At 35.9% G+C, this 17132-nt stretch overlaps 2 protein-coding genes across 12 annotated transcripts in view; both read left to right on the top strand.

The window, feature by feature from the left end:
- Nucleotides 1-8680, top strand: part of LOC135785460 (sickle tail protein homolog) — a 155350-nt gene extending 146670 nt beyond the window's left edge. For 8 of the 11 annotated variants that reach the window (XM_065294910.2, XM_065294908.2, XM_065294907.2 and 5 more), the window contains 4 exons: nt 3727-3798; nt 3957-5534; nt 6050-6187; nt 7036-8680. In XM_065294910.2, coding sequence (XP_065150982.1) covers nt 3727-3798; nt 3957-5534; nt 6050-6187; nt 7036-7518 — 2271 coding nt within the window. In that variant the 3' untranslated portion in view covers nt 7519-8680. Of the gene's footprint in view, nt 1-3726; nt 3799-3956; nt 5535-6049; nt 6188-6648 lie in introns of all 11 variants that reach the window. The other 3 variants (XM_065294916.2, XM_065294913.2, XM_065294909.2) reach the window with 3 other exon arrangements.
- Nucleotides 8681-10350: 1670 nt separating this feature from the next.
- LOC135785573 (uracil nucleotide/cysteinyl leukotriene receptor) lies at nt 10351-12633 on the top strand. Its single transcript, XM_065295021.2, has 2 exons — nt 10351-10784; nt 11290-12633. The coding sequence occupies exon 2, from the start codon at nt 11318-11320 to the stop codon at nt 12266-12268; it is 951 nt and encodes a 316-aa protein (XP_065151093.1). The 5' UTR covers nt 10351-10784; nt 11290-11317; the 3' UTR covers nt 12269-12633.
- Nucleotides 12634-17132: the final 4499 nt, after the last annotated feature.

Here is a 17132-nt window from a genome sequence, read left to right as displayed (position 1 = left end):
TTTATTATTTCAGTAAACAGCATGTGATCTTAGTTCTCAGAGGTTACATTTTAGAACAGCTTATATATCATTTAAACAATGTATTCCTTTCACAGTACACTTAAAGGGACACTCCACTTTAAAATAAAAATAGACTCCCTTGAGTTAAACATTTGATTTTTACCGTTTTGGAATCCATTCAGCTGATCTCTGGGTCTGGCGGTACCACTTTTAGCATAGCTTAGCATAATCCATTGAATCTGATTAGACCAGGGGTTCCCAAACTTTTTTTCCTGCGCACCCCCTTCTATGTCCCAACCGGGTTGGCGCACCCCCAATCCCGATTTTAAAGAAATCCTAAAAAGCTTTATTTTCTCACCATAAATACTCATGTTTAATCATGCGCAAATAACCAAGGGCCGGTTGCACTAGCCGGACGTTAAGAAGTTGGGTGTAATAGTCCTACGTCGGCCTTAGCTACGTCCAACATTGTGAAAAATATTTACGCCTATTGCACCATCTGAAACTACGCTCGGCGTAGATGATGCGCGCCCCGTGTATGCGTTTAACCACTGTGATATTTAGACGCCATTCGAGTTTACTATGGTAAAAAACATACACTTACTGCCGTCAGCTAATAGATGACATATGAGAGTTTCCTCATGTTTACCAGTGCGTCACGTGCAGACCCATCAAACACATTAACGAAAGCCTTTACTGTTCGCACAAAAGGTGTATAATAGTTTGCAGATTCATTATAACAGCTCAAGTTTCAAACAAACTTAAATGAAAGCTTTTAATAAGTTCTCAACAGTAAGTATTTATGTATTTTATTATATAATTCATTGGCGGTCTCTTTACCATGCATGAAAACACATTGCTCGCGTATCCTGTGCCCATGTCTCGTCACATTTCATTAGTTCTATTTTTGCCATAAAAAAGTCTCTCTCTCTTGGTCCCTCTCCTCCTTCATGACTAACAACTTTATCATAAGATGTCCCACATGACAGTTTCCCTGATTTCAGCCAGTTGAGCATATTTATAATATATATGGAATGAATGAAACGAGTTGGCACGCATATAGCGGCTGCAGTGCATAACAGAAGAGCAGTGCGTAGAAAAAGACAGCAGCTGTCTTCTACGTTTCTATCAAAAATTAATAAATTATAGTTTTTTATTTAAAATAAAAGCGATTACAAAGGAAATGTTTACTGTTCATTTTTTTATTTATTTATTGTATGGAAAAATCCCACTTAAAGAAACAGACCGCCATTACATTTTTCCTCTCGCGCACCCCCTGGTGGCAGCTCGCGTACCCCTGGGGGTGCGCGTACCACACTTTGGGAATCCCTGGATTAGACCATTAACATCGCGCTAAAAAATAACCAAAGAGTTTTGATATTTTTTCTATTTAAAACTTGGCTCTTCTGTAGTTACATCGTGTACTATGACTGACGGAAAATTAAAAGTTGCGATTTTCTAGGTCGATATGGCTAAGAACTATACTCTCTTTCTGGAGTAATAATCAAGGACTTTGCTGCCGTAACATGGCTGCAGGAGGCACAATGATATTACGCAGCGCCTGAAAATAGTACCCTTGGTAACTTTCAATAGCAGAGGACTATTTTCAGGCACTGCGTAATATCATTTAAATTTTCTGTGGGTCTAAGTACACGATGTAACTACAGAAGAGTCAAGTTTTAAATAGGAAAAATATCAAAACGTTTTGCTTATTTTTGAGTGTGATGCTAATGGTCTAATCAGATTCAATGGATTGTGCTAAGCTATGATAAAAGTGGTACTGGTATCAGCTGAATAGATTCCAAGACGGTAAAAATCAAATGTTTAACTCTAGAGGAGCTGGAGAATGAGCCTATTTTCAAAAAATAGTGGAGTTTCCTTATAAAGCCGAAGTATAGTCAATTTTTACGTCAACGCCAGGGTCCATGTACAGTGTGCGTAACGCAATTTTCATCATCAGAAGAGTACACACGCAATGGCGAATTTTTGAAAACTCGCGTATGCGTAAAAAACGGTCTATAACCAAGGCTTTAGCATATGTTTTCAAACATTATTTTGATTAAAGGAACAGTATGTAGGTTTGTGGCCAAAACTGGTATTGCAATCACAAAACTTGTGGCTAAAACTGGTACTGCAATCACACAACTATTGTCAATACACAAAATGACAACATAAACATCAGTTGAGGGCTGCAACTCCACTTTTTAAATGACAATATCCTGGCTGGACCACTGTTGTGAGTGATATAAGTATTTGAAATGAAAATGATTTCTATTGACATATCAGGGCCATTTGATGATTAATTGATATAAATTTCTTACATACTGTTCCTTTAAGCATGATCAAATTGTCTAATCAAAACTATTCCATGCATATGAAATTGCATACTTTGACTGTACGTACTGAAATAGATCAAGTACCTACTCATCGACAGTTAAAACAGTACGTTGTATATAGTATGAATATGGGTATTGTGAAGGAAATTCAGACGCAGTACATCCGCCATGATGATACCTCATGTGACATACGTCGTCATAACATCAAGTGAGCCATTAACTCGGATGATGTTAAACAAGAGTCTATTAAATGCACACTTCAAAATCTTGCCGGAAGTAGTAGGTCACGCAGATAATTTTCGCCTACCATAAATTCGGATGTAATACTCACCTAATAATTTTCACCTACTATATATATGTAAGTAGGTACGATTTTGGGTGCAGCTAGTAGATTAATGCTACAAAATATGTACACCATACATCCTACAAAACAAGATCTGCCTTTTCAAGAGTTTATCCCATCTACAAACTATTTTGTGCCTTGTGTTAAACATAAACCACTAAATTTTGTTAGATTTGTGTTTAAACAGGAAAACAATTATTCATATTCTCTCAAAATGAGAAACTCCCATGCGGTTTTCACAAGTTAAATGATTTCAGTTTAAGGATGTTTAGTTTAGATGTTTTTATTGGAAAATAAATTAAAATTCAGTTTTTTTATTTATGTGAAAACTATTATCAGGAGCTATATTTTTACTTAAATTTGGCCCTAAATATTCTTCATATAAACCAAATTGATCATTACAATGTAAAGTATAGTTCGATCTTGATTTGTTCCTCAAGGTTTTTGAGGAATCTTCTGCAAGCAGTCTGGAGTTCAGAATTTATTCTTTGATCTTTTCACTTTGCTGCATGCCTGCTGTAAACCTCCAAACTTAATTAATGGATTTTCAGTCTCGCTTTCTCTCTTTACCTCTGTTGCACCTCTGCCCCTTTACTGAACATTTTCACAATTATTTTACAATTACTATAATGTTTTTACAATTACTGTGCAATTTATTTCCAGTTGACAGATTTAATATTATAAATTTTACTTTTAGATATTATTCAGCAGACTTTCTTCAATAGATATTTGGAAGTGAAATTTGGATACAATGTTAAGAAACATTTAATGATATATAATGTATAAATATTATTGTTCTCGTGCTGTTTTTAATGGGCTGCATATTAAAATGTAGCTTTATCTTGAAATTAGACGAGATAGATCAATAATCCAATGTATTACATTGTTATTACATTAATAAAATGTAATGTGATTTCATACATCATAGAGCATGCATCATCTAAGTTATTCAAAAGCAGCCTATTACAAAATGAAACGATAGGTTCTCAGTGGTTCCACACTGTCATTGTCTCTTTATGAAGTCATGTTGTTCCCCACAAACCACAGCATACAGATAAAGAAGACAAGAATCTCGACACGGATGAGAATGGCAACAATACAGTCCGTCAGAGTCCTGGGGTGAGCATCAGTGCTTATTTAGTTAGCACAACTTCTTATTTAAAGTCCCAGTCATATATTTGAGTAGTACCTAAAAGAATATCTAGCCACAGTTATATTCTGCTTATAAAAATGATAACTTACTAAAATATCATTTTTTTCATCTTTGACCTTTTAAGGTCATCTACTATGTCACAGCTCAGATCTCCAAGGGAACTCCATCAGCATCAGACGAATCAACAGAGCGTAGGGATACATCACATTCATCATCACAGGTGTCACATGCTTCTGACCAACACTTCACCATTTCTGACCAATCCCAAAACCTGCTTCAAATATCCACTAAAACCTCAATAATTAGTGGCCTCGTCAGCTCTTCTAGCTCTCTGTCCCAAAATCAGTCAATCAGTTCTACCTCACCGAAGTTAAACCCATCCTCTCCACTGGAGGAAGTTCCAGGTAGCCCAACTCAAGGAAAGGTTCATGTGGTCAAGGCTCCTCAAGTGCAGGTTAGCATAGAAGAAAGAATCGAGTCTCCAACATCAGTTTGCTCACCAGTCTCCTTTGGAGAAACTGAGCCCATCCATCCTAAAGCAAGCCCTGTTGGGTCAGATTCTCCAAATCTAAAGCTTACACTTGGTACATCCAAGGTTAAGGAAAGGAAATTTAAGGAAATGGAGCAAAATGATGACACCTCTCTCAGTCCTGATCTGTCAGGAGAAGAACCTCCTCCACCTCCACCTGATAACTTTGCATTCATGGTCACTAACAGTAAGGTTCAAACCCTCTCCACTGGAGAGTACCAGCAACTTGTCAACGCCAAGAAGGGTAGTGTGCAAACTGTAACTTTTGGCAACAATAGACCTTCTGGTGGTGACATAACTTTTGGAGATGATGCTCTTGGGAATTCTGACAGCACTAGTAAAAAGCCAGTTATCATCATCTTTGATGAGCCAATGGACATTCGTTCAGCTTACAAACGCCTTTCTACCATCTTTGAATGTGAGGAGGAGCTAGATCGAATGCTTGCGGAAGAAAGAATAGATGAGGAAGGCGAGGAAACAGAAGAAGAATGGAATGGAGGAGTGCAGGTCAAACAAAATGGAGATGGTAGAGGATCTGGACAAGGTACTGATGTTAGGGACAGTTCTGCGCAAGCCATCAACTCTTTGTCATCTTCAGTAGAGTCAGTCGTAGACGGTCCTGGTGATGCAAAGCAAGATGAAAAGAAGAAGTTCAAGCTGAAGTTCCCAAAGAAACAGCTGGCGGCAATAACGCAAGCCATTCGCACCGGTACAAAAACAGGCAAGAAAACTTTGCAGGTTGTCGTCTACGAAGAAGAGGAGGAGTCGGATGGAACAGTCAGAGAACACAAAGAGACCAAGAGGTTTGAAATTTCTTGTTCCAAACCCAAGTCCTTGAAATCAAATCCACAGGAACCGACTGTACGAACCAACGAGATTCGTAAGAACGCCTACAAAACCCTAGACAGTCTAGAGCAAACTATACAACAGCTAGAGAACACAATTAGCGAAATGGCACCAAAATCTCCCGATGACGCTGAAAACTCCGTGAGCCTTGAAACTCAAAGTTCGGGGCACACGGATAAAGCACCTTCTCCCAAATCGTTGGTTCCGAGACCTTCCTCCGCCAGAAAAAACCTTGATCTCCGAAAGAAGACCAAACCCCAGCTCCTTCCTAGGCCTGCCATCATACCAACTGCAGGGGTCTCAGTCACACCAGTTCCAACCCAGCAGGTCTCACTTTAGATCATACTATTTTAGCAAAGACTCTGGGTCTGTCCCCATCCTCTTCCTCACACCAATTCTGCCTTATCCGGTGACCTCTACAGATCCTCAGCCTCTCCATTGGTGGAGGGGACCAACAGTTGGATCTTAACTTTTAACACCTTCACATATTTGTATAAATATGTTGTGTGTTCATTTCTAAAGTGGTGTTTAATAGATCTTTGTGTGTTTGCCGATGATGCTCTAACCTTGGGTTAAGGTATCCTAAAAACATGTTTCTGGGTTCCTTCATGTGGGTTTTAAGGAAGTCCTCAGTACAAAGGTTTTCCGGGCTTGTTTGCATGCATCCTTAACTCTTGTATCAGTTTCTCTTGTATACATACCTAAAGTGTCATGGTATGATATGTTGCGCAAGCTTCAGCTTGCTGTATTTCTAGTTGACAAACCACCTCCAGTATGGCTTTCGTTTGTTTCTTTCTATTTATTTATTCTGTTATTCTGTTTGGTTTCAATCCCTTTTGCAGAATGCCAGCGTGGTCTCACCTTCTAGTCGGATGCCGGTGCCCGTTTCTGCCAAGCCGAGGCAGCAACCGAGCACCTCAGACAAAGAAAGGGCAACAAAACAGCAAAAGCTACAGGACACTCAGAGGCAGTTTCGCCAGGTAGTTTTATCATAGTCAGAAAGTCATACACATCTGTAGTAGTCAAAGATTGAATGTTTAAGACACATCAAGTTAGTTGTTACAGGGCTTAGGGAAAAGAACTAGCAAAAATAACCTGATGAGACCAAACAAACCGTTCTTTGGCGAAAGGCCCAGTGCCGGAAAGCCATGTTGATGTTTTCTTCTGCATATTTTTAATTGGCTGTTACTGAAGGCAACTGACTGTTATTTCACAATGCCATCAAATTCTTCTGCATGCTTGCTCTGCTTGTGGCTTTGGTGCTGTAAGAGACAAACTGATTAAGAGATAAATATAACACAATCACTACTTTCCGAATGCCGAGCCCACTGATGCTTGAACAATACTCACATCTAACCCACACACACTTCTTACCTTGCAAGACAGGAATGTTTCCCTACTAAACAACATTTACAGACCCTTTCCCCTGTTTACCTCTCAGAGGAATCCCTAAACCCTTCCCCTCGGCCAATCCCAGGATCCACTAAGTGTCTCCATAATCGTGTGGATGTCTTGTCAAATTGTACCTCTTCCATTTCTCCTGGAGCATCCTTTGGTCTTGAGTACTGGTTGGTTGCACGTATACTGCACATAACTCATTTTAAAACTCACATGTTCCTCTCCTTTCCATCTCTAAAGTGATATTCTCTGTATTCTCACTACTAGTTTGTGTGTGTGTTCCTCTAGTTTGGTTCATTCAGTTTGGTTCATTCATGTCTTTGATAATCTACTGTAGATCTCGATAGTATGCTTTTAAACATGCTTAGACATTTGTTTTAATGATGAGTTCCCTAATTGTTGACAATCAGTGTGGCGTCTTTGTTTGCAGGCTAACGGAAGTGCTAAAAGATCAGGAGGCGATCCCAAATCCACTTCTCCTACCGCGCCTGCTTCTAAAATTCCTGCTTTTTCCTCTAGCGCGGGGAAGAGCTCGGCCCAGTCTGATACTACTAATATTGTACATTCTTCCTCTCCTTTATCTTCCTCCGTTCCTGTTAGCAAATCTTCCATCCCTCCTCCTCGATCCAGCTCCGCCTCCTCCTCTCATATCCCCTCCTTTTCTAATGGTTCTCTTAAATTTGCCCCTCCCACTCACAGCACTAAAGGCCTCCCCGTGCAGACACAAAATGGCCGACCTTCTTCCTCTTCTTCCTCTTCCTGTTCCCACTCTCCCCTGTCCCCGACTATGTTGAGTCAGAGTACGAAGAGTATCCGCACCATTCACACACCCAGCTTCAACAGCTACAGTCGGCAGCACAATGGGAATGCCGGTAAATCAGCTATCCCCGCCGTCGCTAAGGATGCTGCGTAGTATGCTTGGCTGTTCCGCTACCATTTCTTCTTCATCCTTAAAAGATGTTCAGTCACTCCTGATTTGTATTGTTTTGTAAGTTTATGGTTTTTATTTGTTGAGTACTATTGTAACAAGTATTCAGAGTGAACTTTATTGTTTTTGGGCATGGTTATGGTTATCGCATGTCACTATTTGTTCATACCACATATTCATTTGCTCAGCTGAAAGACTTACTTCTGATTATCTATTTTAAAAACATATAAAACAGTTTGGTTTTAAGAAAGAAAATAGAAATCTAGTTTAACTGCAGACTGCAGCAGGCTCACGATCAAGGATTTTATAGAGCACTTCATTTGAAAATAATATTTATTTTTCATACAAGTTGAATAGAGACTAAAAAAAGATTTGACATGGTTCAAATATGTAAACAGTATCTTGGTTTATATGTGGCCTCTAAATGATTGTAGATTATTTTCATGTGGCCTTTTTTTTTAGTTGACAGACATTGGTTAGAACCATAATAAGTGAATCAAGTACTGTAAGTAAACGTTAACATTACTTGTGTTTCCTTTTTGTTATTCTGTCATGCACTGCCAAGATTTATTCATGTAAAATGACAACAGTTTTTCTAGTAAACGGTTGTCTTGTCTTTTCAGTAGTTGTGCCTGTTTGCCAAATTTTGTAATTCATACTTGACTATGTATACTGTGCTAGACACTATATGTACATTTAGGATAGGTTATACCTGGCTTAACCTACCGATATCATAAACCTTTGATTTACTCAGTCTATTACTCTTAAATTAACACGCATTTATGTCTAAATGTAAATTGTACTGATTGTTGAAACGGCTCTTTACTTTCCATGTAAATACTGTAACATCTCTATTTCAGAGATCGTGTTTAGTTTTGTTAACATATTGTACCAAAGTTTCTTTCTATGCATGCCTATAAAAACCAGTAGAGAGAAAAAATACAAGAGATGAAAGTCATGCTTGCACAGACAGATTTTGTAAATAAATGTTTTCTTTCTTTGTATAGCTTTAAATGCGGAGACAAACTGTGCAAAGGGAATGTAGGTATTGAAACAATAAAGGTTTGCATGATTGTCATTCACATGGCCTCCTTATGGCAATGGTTTGTTCACTGCAGCCCTTTTATTAAACTTCTGGCAACTTTTATCGTATATTTTGACTGATTTGTGGGTATTTTGCAAATTTTAAACTAAAACAGTAGGGATGCATAACGATTAATCACGATTAATCTATAGCAGAATTAAAGTTTTTGTTTCGTTCATATATGTGTGTTAACTGTGTATAATAACTTTAGATAAATGTATAGATAAATGCACACACATGCATGTATATATTTAAGAAATGTTACATGTGTATATACATTTGTATATTTATGTATAATTTATATAATATACAAATATAAATATATAGTTATATATTTTTTTTTTTTCTTAAAATTATACATGCATGTGTGCATATTTATTTAGTATATACATAATTATTATACACAGTTCACACACATATGATGTAAACAAAAACTTTAACGTTATGCATCCCTATTACATAGTAATGACACAAACTGTTTGTAGAAAATTTGGACTCCACTGACTTTTTAATGATCTTATATTTTTTATAATCTGATTACTTTAGCTTGAATACATATTTTTAATTCTGAGAAAACATATACATGTGAGAATATGAAGAATTCAGATAAAACCCCCACTAAAAATTGCATCTGACATGTTTTCTTCTAAATGAGCTTTTATTTATCGGTTTCTTAAGTTAAGGTCCAGTCATTTTGCTTTAATGACAATAAAAAGGTTATTAGTTAGTAATTGAAATACCTTATTTTCACAAATGTCACTTTAGTCTTTTCATATTTAACAAATTTGACTCTTTCATTGCAAAACCCTCTAAGTGCATGCAAGATTTTTGGGGGGACAAAAAAACCCACTTCTAAAAAATTGTCACTTTCTTGGATTAGACATAGAAAATTGCAACTATAAACATTGCAAATGATAAAAGTCAAAAATTAAAAGGTAAAAATGAAGAAACTGATCTACACATTAGGGGGCGCTGTGATGCTTGTGACTGCCACATTCGGGTTGTATTTAGGTACCTAAAAGAGACTCAAGTTTTAAATGTGATCCACAGTCGTTTCACATTTGTCTCTCGTGCACTTAGAGAACTTTGCTGAAAAATGTTATGGATTCTACCAACATAGCGGTATTTCTGAATGGTCTGAGGCTGGGATTAAGCAGATTTGAAGCGAAAGTATATGATAAACATATAATACATGCCAAGAACATTCGGTTAATATCATCATCTCATTTTTGGGGGAGGTGGCATTTAGTGGCTGTTGCATCGGAGCTCTTTATATATTAACTCTTTTCCCGCCATTGACAAGTTATCTCGTCAATTAAGAGAAAAAGAAATCTTGCCAGTGACGCTTTCCTGATGAGTTTTTACGGTAATCCACTATTATCTTACCCAATTTATACAAATTGAAGCAAAAACTAATTTTACAAATTTTAAACTCTGTGTATGTTGTGATAATTGTTCTGAATTTGATGCTAACAAAATTATTTTACAAAAATGCACTCATTTCAGCTTTTTGCTTAAAATTTTGTATTTTTGAAGAAACCTACCCATATTTAAGAGGTGATAAAAAAGAACAAGTGAAGATAGGATTAAACTTTTTTCCTCGTTTTGTTTGTTTGAAAGCAGACGGTATGTTCTTTTGTTTGATATATCTTTACATTTATATATTTATAGAAGAAAATTTTCCTGAAAGGCATTTTGTGAAACTTTTGTGAAAATCTCAAAAAATGTTGGCGGGGAAACTTTTTTTAAAAATGCTGGCGGGGAATGAGTTAATAAATAAGAAAAGTGTTTTGGTTTAATATTAGATATATTTATATCAATATAATTTCATTATATCATTTTAAAATGCTATAGTAAATATTTACATAACAGAATGAGTAGGTGTGTCCACTATAGGGTTTAAATAACTTCATATATTCTAAATGCATTACACTAATATAAGTTATGCAGATGCAGTCACAGGTAAACAGACCAGTAGATGGTGTTGTGTATTAATGGGATGTTGTTGGTGATGTGTTTCTGTCTTAGTATTCACAAGTCTGTGCATGATTTATTTGTGTGATACCAGCTGACTGACTTAAAGAGGAAACAGATAAAATCTAGCTGAGTTGGTCTGTAGTCAATTAAGTCAATGTGTTGGCTGCCTAGGACGTCTCGGTAAAAGCTTGTAAGTACATCACATTAATTTCAAATAATAAGAGTAATACAACTCCTTAAAAATATACGTTATAACATTGTTAAGTATGTGGCATTTTAAATAGTGTTGTGTTTGACATGATTTTACCTTATAGTGAATTGATTTATTTCTACATGTTATAATAAGTGGTTCATTGTTAAAAATGTAAGATTATTATCACATATAAGTATATGAAAAAAATAGTTGTTTTCTGTTACTGTATGTTATTTAAAGTTAACGTGACAATGTTTAGGAAACAAATTATCTTTTTTTATATGTGCCGGATCAGATTAAAGTCTCATAATCTAAATATAAGATAGTCAATATTTAAGATATCATTCTTATATTTTTACACAATGTTATTTACATTATAGGATGATTTTACGTAGAAAATAATAAATAAAATAAAAAATTCAATTAAATGACACATGCTCTTAATATTTTCTATAGTTCTGAAACCTGACTAATACAAATATTAACCCATGCCCTCCTCCAGACAGCACTTGTGTCTTAAGACCTGCGCTATGTTGAATCACACAGACGAGTGGATTTACCACAGCTCTCACACGGAGAACGTTCTTCTTGCATCCTTCTACATCATCATCTTCATCATCTCCGTTCCGAGCAATGCTTTAGCACTTTGGGTGTTCGGTTGCTATAACAACCACAAAACCACTTCCAAAGTGTTTCTGATGCACCTGGCAATAGCTGACGTCTCTTACATCTTGGTGCTCCCCATGCGGATGATCTACCATATCTCCGGCAGTCACTGGTCTCTTGGGGAGGGGGCCTGTCGCGTGGTCGGCTACCTGTTCTTTGTCAACCTCTACTGCAGCATGTTCTTTATGACTTTGATCAGTATTGACCGCCTCTTGGCTTGTGTCATACCCCACAAGACTCAAAATCTGAGAAATACAAGGAATGCTAAAGTGGCCTGTGTGGTGATGTGGATCATTGTGACCATATGCATGGCACCCGTCCTGTTCTCCAAAAAACAAATGACTAGACGCTTTAAAACGTGGAACGTGACGGTGTGTGAACAGCTTTACATTGAAAATTCATCCAGTCTTATCGGTGCATTGGTGTCGACCGCCGTGGCGTTTTTTATACCTCTGGTCACCATGATTGTGTCTTACATTCTTATATTTTGTAAAGTCAAAAGTATGACTTTGCAGGAAAGAAGGCCTTCCCTGCTTAAGGCTAAGAGATTGATTGTACTGACAGTGGTTAACTTCATGATCGCATTTGTGCCGTACCATATCAACCGATTTATATTTATCATTCAGCACAATGACTTGTCGAAATCAGAAATGGAAAGACAATCGTTGTACTTGGCAAATCGCATCACCTCAGCTTTAACATGTGTAAGTGGTGTGTTGGACCCTGTCATGTACTTCTTTTTGGCTAGAAATTACCAAGAGACTCTGCTTCAGCTCTGCGGTAGGAACCCTAAAGAGGAACCATCCACCACATGAAGACACAAGAACGGCCTTAAATTGTCTTCTCGTAGATTAATAAACATACAGGTCGTGATGCATTCTGAGATCTGGTTCCCCAGAATCAGATGTTTAGAGCAAAAGTAGAAGTTAAAAGTAGAACTGAAAAACAGTTCACTATTAAATTCATTCAAAAATGTACTTTCAGATGTGTTGTAGGCTAATGACTAACTTTGCTTTCAATTTCCCATCACAACATCATTTTTAGGGAATCGGCTGAATAACATGACATTTAGATATGACATCATCATCATCACATGGATTTGTCGCAGTATTTTTATGTTATCTTAAATTCTTCAGTTAGTTCATGTATATAATTTTCAAGTTGTTTTGTGAGCATATAAGCAAATAAAAAAAAACATATGTTCTTTAAACTGATCTTCGTTCAATTTTTCAAGAATTTGACTTAGGCGTGTGTTATTAGAGCCTAATGGTAATTTTGAAATAAGTTAATTATCCAATAATTAATTACATTTGTTGTTGCAGGACCAATATCTAAAAATTTCTCAATTCAGGCAAGTTTAGTGACAGCCGCTTGACAGTCCACACATGAGTCGTGGTAAAATACCCTCTACTCACATGATTTCCTGTATTTGACCTTAATGTTTTAAAGGGTGTGAAGACAGCCCCTGTGCCCAAATGGCCTGCTCCCATGGGATATAGTATTCGAAAATGAGAATTTAAAACGAGTGATATAGGAGAAGTCCAGAGATATTTCTCAGTATGTGTCCGATGAACGCATCCAATGAGGTCACAGCAACTGAAGAGCCACCAAACTCAAAGCATTAACTTGTGGTTAATTTGTACTTGTTTAACAACACATGCTTAAAATGTATACTATACAACTAGCTTACTGTTTCAATGGTCAAGGTACTTCATTTAATTTTGTACATGCTGGCACAGCATGCAATTTCACTGAAAATAATGATTCATTTAATTCACTCCATTTTTTAAGGTATAAGTGGTTGCAATCAATTTATTTAAGCTACATTTAAACAAAAGTTTTTTATTTTATTTTACTTTACTAATCCTTTTTGTTTAAATGTAGCTTAAATAAATTGATTGCAAAAAATCTTTCATGAAATTTTCAAATAGTTTTTTTTTCAGTGTTCAAACAGAGAGAAAGGTTTGCATATTTTATTAAAATTTGGTCCTATAGCAAAGAATCAGAAGTTGTTAAATAGCATCATTTATGGTTCTACAGAGCACAATATGTTGTAAACAGGTGCTGGTGCTTAAAATGTGTTGTCTTTCACTAGACACATTTGTTTAATGAGTGTGGTGAACCACTTTTAACTGCTTTAACACCTACTGCAGAGAGGAGTACTCTAAAATATGTTTAACCCATTAAGTGGCGCTGAGCGGGACATCTAAATTTACTTTAATATTTTCCATGTAAATTTACATGTCTATCACAACAAACTATATATTGTTGGAAAGGTCTAAGCCTCTAGAATGCATATTTCAACAGTGTTTTATTAAAGAAATTATGTAGGGAGAGTAATTGATTCATGTATGAAAAGAATGTGCCTCAAAACTTTTATATCCAGCGAAATGTCACTGTCCCGCCATGACCTACATTTACTTCAGTGTTTTGCATGTAAATTCTTATCCAATCATGAAAAACTATATATTGTTTGAAAGCTCTAAGAGTGTAGTTTTTATGTATCATCACCATTTTGGGAACATTATGACGTAGTGAGAGTCAGTTTCTAAAATGTCACACGGCCACAGGTGGACTCAATTTGTTTTTACCTGTGTATAGCACCAATACCCTATTCTAAACCTAAAAAATCACAACAAACTATATATCACTAGAAAGCTTTTAGAATTTAGTTTTCATATTTCAAGGTCATCTGATGATAGAAATAATGTAGTGACAGTTTTTTGTTACATGACCCCCCCCCATAGGAATGCATATTAATTATTATATATTTATAAAACTATATCCTAGTATCTAGATAATATCCTAGTAAATCTTCAAAAATGTTGACAGACTATATATTGTTGGAAAGCTCTAAGAATGTAGTTTTCATATTTCACAACCTTTTTGCAGGAATAATAATGCAGTGACAGTAATTTATTAATTTGTGATGAGTATGCAGCAAACCGTTGACACCTAGTGGTTGTTGTTGGTAAAACCACTAAAAGTGTGACACAAATCTCATTTTAAGTGATTTTAACTTAAGATCAGAACTACTTGAGACTTATGGCTTCATGCTGGTATTATTACTTTTGTAAAATATCTACATTTTTATAGTTTTATTTATAAAATTAATATGTTATGGAATTATTTTTAATTATTAAAATTAATATAAACTGCTATAACAATTTATTTATTTAATATTTTCACCCACTTTTGTGAAAACCCCCAAAGTGTCTTCTTTAAAACAAGACCAGGATTAGGCTTCCAGACCAAATGCCAGAGTTATATTACTTTGAAGGTGTATATCTCATTTTCAACCCCCCCTCCCACTCAAAGGGTAGTTGCACCATGAAGGGTTAATGCGCAAGATGTGTAAAACAACACAATCAGTGTTGTTGACACATCTGTGTTATTATTGGAACAACAAATGTTGGATTACCACACAAGTGACTTTTTTCGCACTTTTTTATTTTAACACAAAATGACACTGGTTTCACAAGATTTGACTTAAGCCTCGTCTGTGAAACTGGGGGATAATGGGGCGGTTTCCCGGACAGGGTTCAGATTAATCCAGGACTAGGCTTTAGTTAGTCTAGGACATTTAAATCATTTTTACAAACATACCTTACAAAACAATACTGGTGTGCATCCTGAGACAAATACATGGCAATGACATATTTGAAGATATGTCAGTGCAAGCTAATTTTACTTATACAACTCAATCAAGCATTTTAGTCTTCAACTACTTGTCCAGGAAACCATCCAAATGTGTTAAATAGCATAACACAAAAAAGAACAAATCTTTTTTTCTAGTGTATACTCATCTCATAAGAATTTATACATATTTTACGAGTTGACTAATTTGTATTAATTCATACCACTGTGACGTTGGGGTTATGGGTTTGGTTTCGTTGCTGTTTTCATGAGAGTTGTCTGTTTTTGCACGATTCATTTCGTATGAATTCATTTGAATTAGCCAACTCATAAAATATGTACGATTTCTCGTGAGATCAGGCTGTGTATGCATATTCCGTAAAACATTAAACCTACTTATTAGAAAAATGAAAACATGTCTATAAAGCTCCGTGTAAACGTACATTTTATAAATGTTTTATGTCCCACTGGATAATCAAAATATCTACACACTAGCTATTGTGGTTTTCATATTTGACACTTCAGTACAGGAAATATGTCATGTTAGTGATGACATGCAACACCAATGGCATTTCTAAAACAGGCTTAGTAGGCCTATGTTGTTTCCCACGGTTGTTGTAAGCCCCCCCCCGTAAAAATGTTGCTATGTTAGCACCATAAACTGTACAGGAATTCGTGATTGCTTCAGTCCCCTTGAAATTTCATTTGAAAATGGCGGCAGGGCAGACTTCGTTTTTTCCCCTTTGTGACTTTCAGCACGTTCAGCCCATCTATGCAATACAGTGGAAGACTCAGATAAGGTGGCTGAGGTGTCTGGGGTGTCCAAATTTAATGCGCTACTTTCATTCCCTCAAATAATTATTTTCCTGTTAATTAACGTGTTTATGTAGATGTGCTGCACCTGTACTGCACCTGTAGTATAATATGCGGTAATCAGCAGTCATTTTCATTCATGCTTTTTTTAGTAATTTTTTTGGGCCATTGCCTTTATTTGATAGATAATAATTACAGAGATGAAAGGAAAGTATCATAGACTGTAAAAAAGTATAAGGTGAAGAGAGGGGTATGGGATTCGCAAAGGACATCGAGCCAGGATTTGAACTCGGGTTGCCAGAAGTGCATCTGCACTATGTGTCGGAGCACCGTCCACTACACCATCGGCTCCGACCATTCATGCTTTTTTTAATGCTTTTTGCACATCATTTTCATTTATGGACTATGGACCCCATTTATTTCTATCTCTGCCTTTGTTTATAGACATAACCTTACACTGTTTTAAAAAATATATATTATTTATTTATTTATTATATTATACTCTCATTGTCTATTAAAATGATTCATAAATGCTACCCAGTAAATAATAAGTGTCAAGTTTAATGGTACTATTCAGTGTTGGGCAGTAACTAGTTAATAGTAATAGTATTACTTTAATAATATTACTTTGCCTGGTAACGTAACTAGCGTAACTAATTACTACCAAAAATGTCTAGTTACTTTGTCACAACGTAATCAACAGGGGAAGCTACCCCTTTTTTTGTTCAGCCAACATGTTTGGTTGGTACCACCTGCTTGAGCCCTCTTGCATTTTTTAGTATGTTACTGTATTATTATATTACAGAAGTTATTTAAAAATAGTTTGAGTCAGTAATTTGTCTGTAATTTTCATGAATTTGCAGATTGCAAACATTATGCAATTACCATTGGTGTGTAATAGAAAAGTAACAAGTAGTGTAACTACTCTAGGCTGGGGGTGATAAGTATAGTAATAATATTACTTTTGAAAGAAGTAATAAGTAATGAGTAATATATTTTTATGAGTAACTAGGCCAACACTGGTAGTATTTTCCCTAAGTGCCTTTCAATTATCTATTTGTGATTATTGTAAAGTATATTGTGTTGCCTTTTTTAATTGGTATTAAAGAATATATATTCAAACTTCTGTATTAGCCAAAAGTTTTATGACACTCAGACGATTTTCATTTATGTAAATTTTATAATAGATTTATTACAATTTCTCTGTTTTACATTGAATGTAAATGTTCA

This window comes from Paramisgurnus dabryanus, chromosome 22 (assembly GCF_030506205.2).
Source record: "Paramisgurnus dabryanus chromosome 22, PD_genome_1.1, whole genome shotgun sequence".
Taxonomy (NCBI): domain Eukaryota; kingdom Metazoa; phylum Chordata; class Actinopteri; order Cypriniformes; family Cobitidae; genus Paramisgurnus; species Paramisgurnus dabryanus.
Note: the sequence above shows the minus strand (reverse complement) of the source record. Positions and strands in the feature narration are given on the sequence as shown.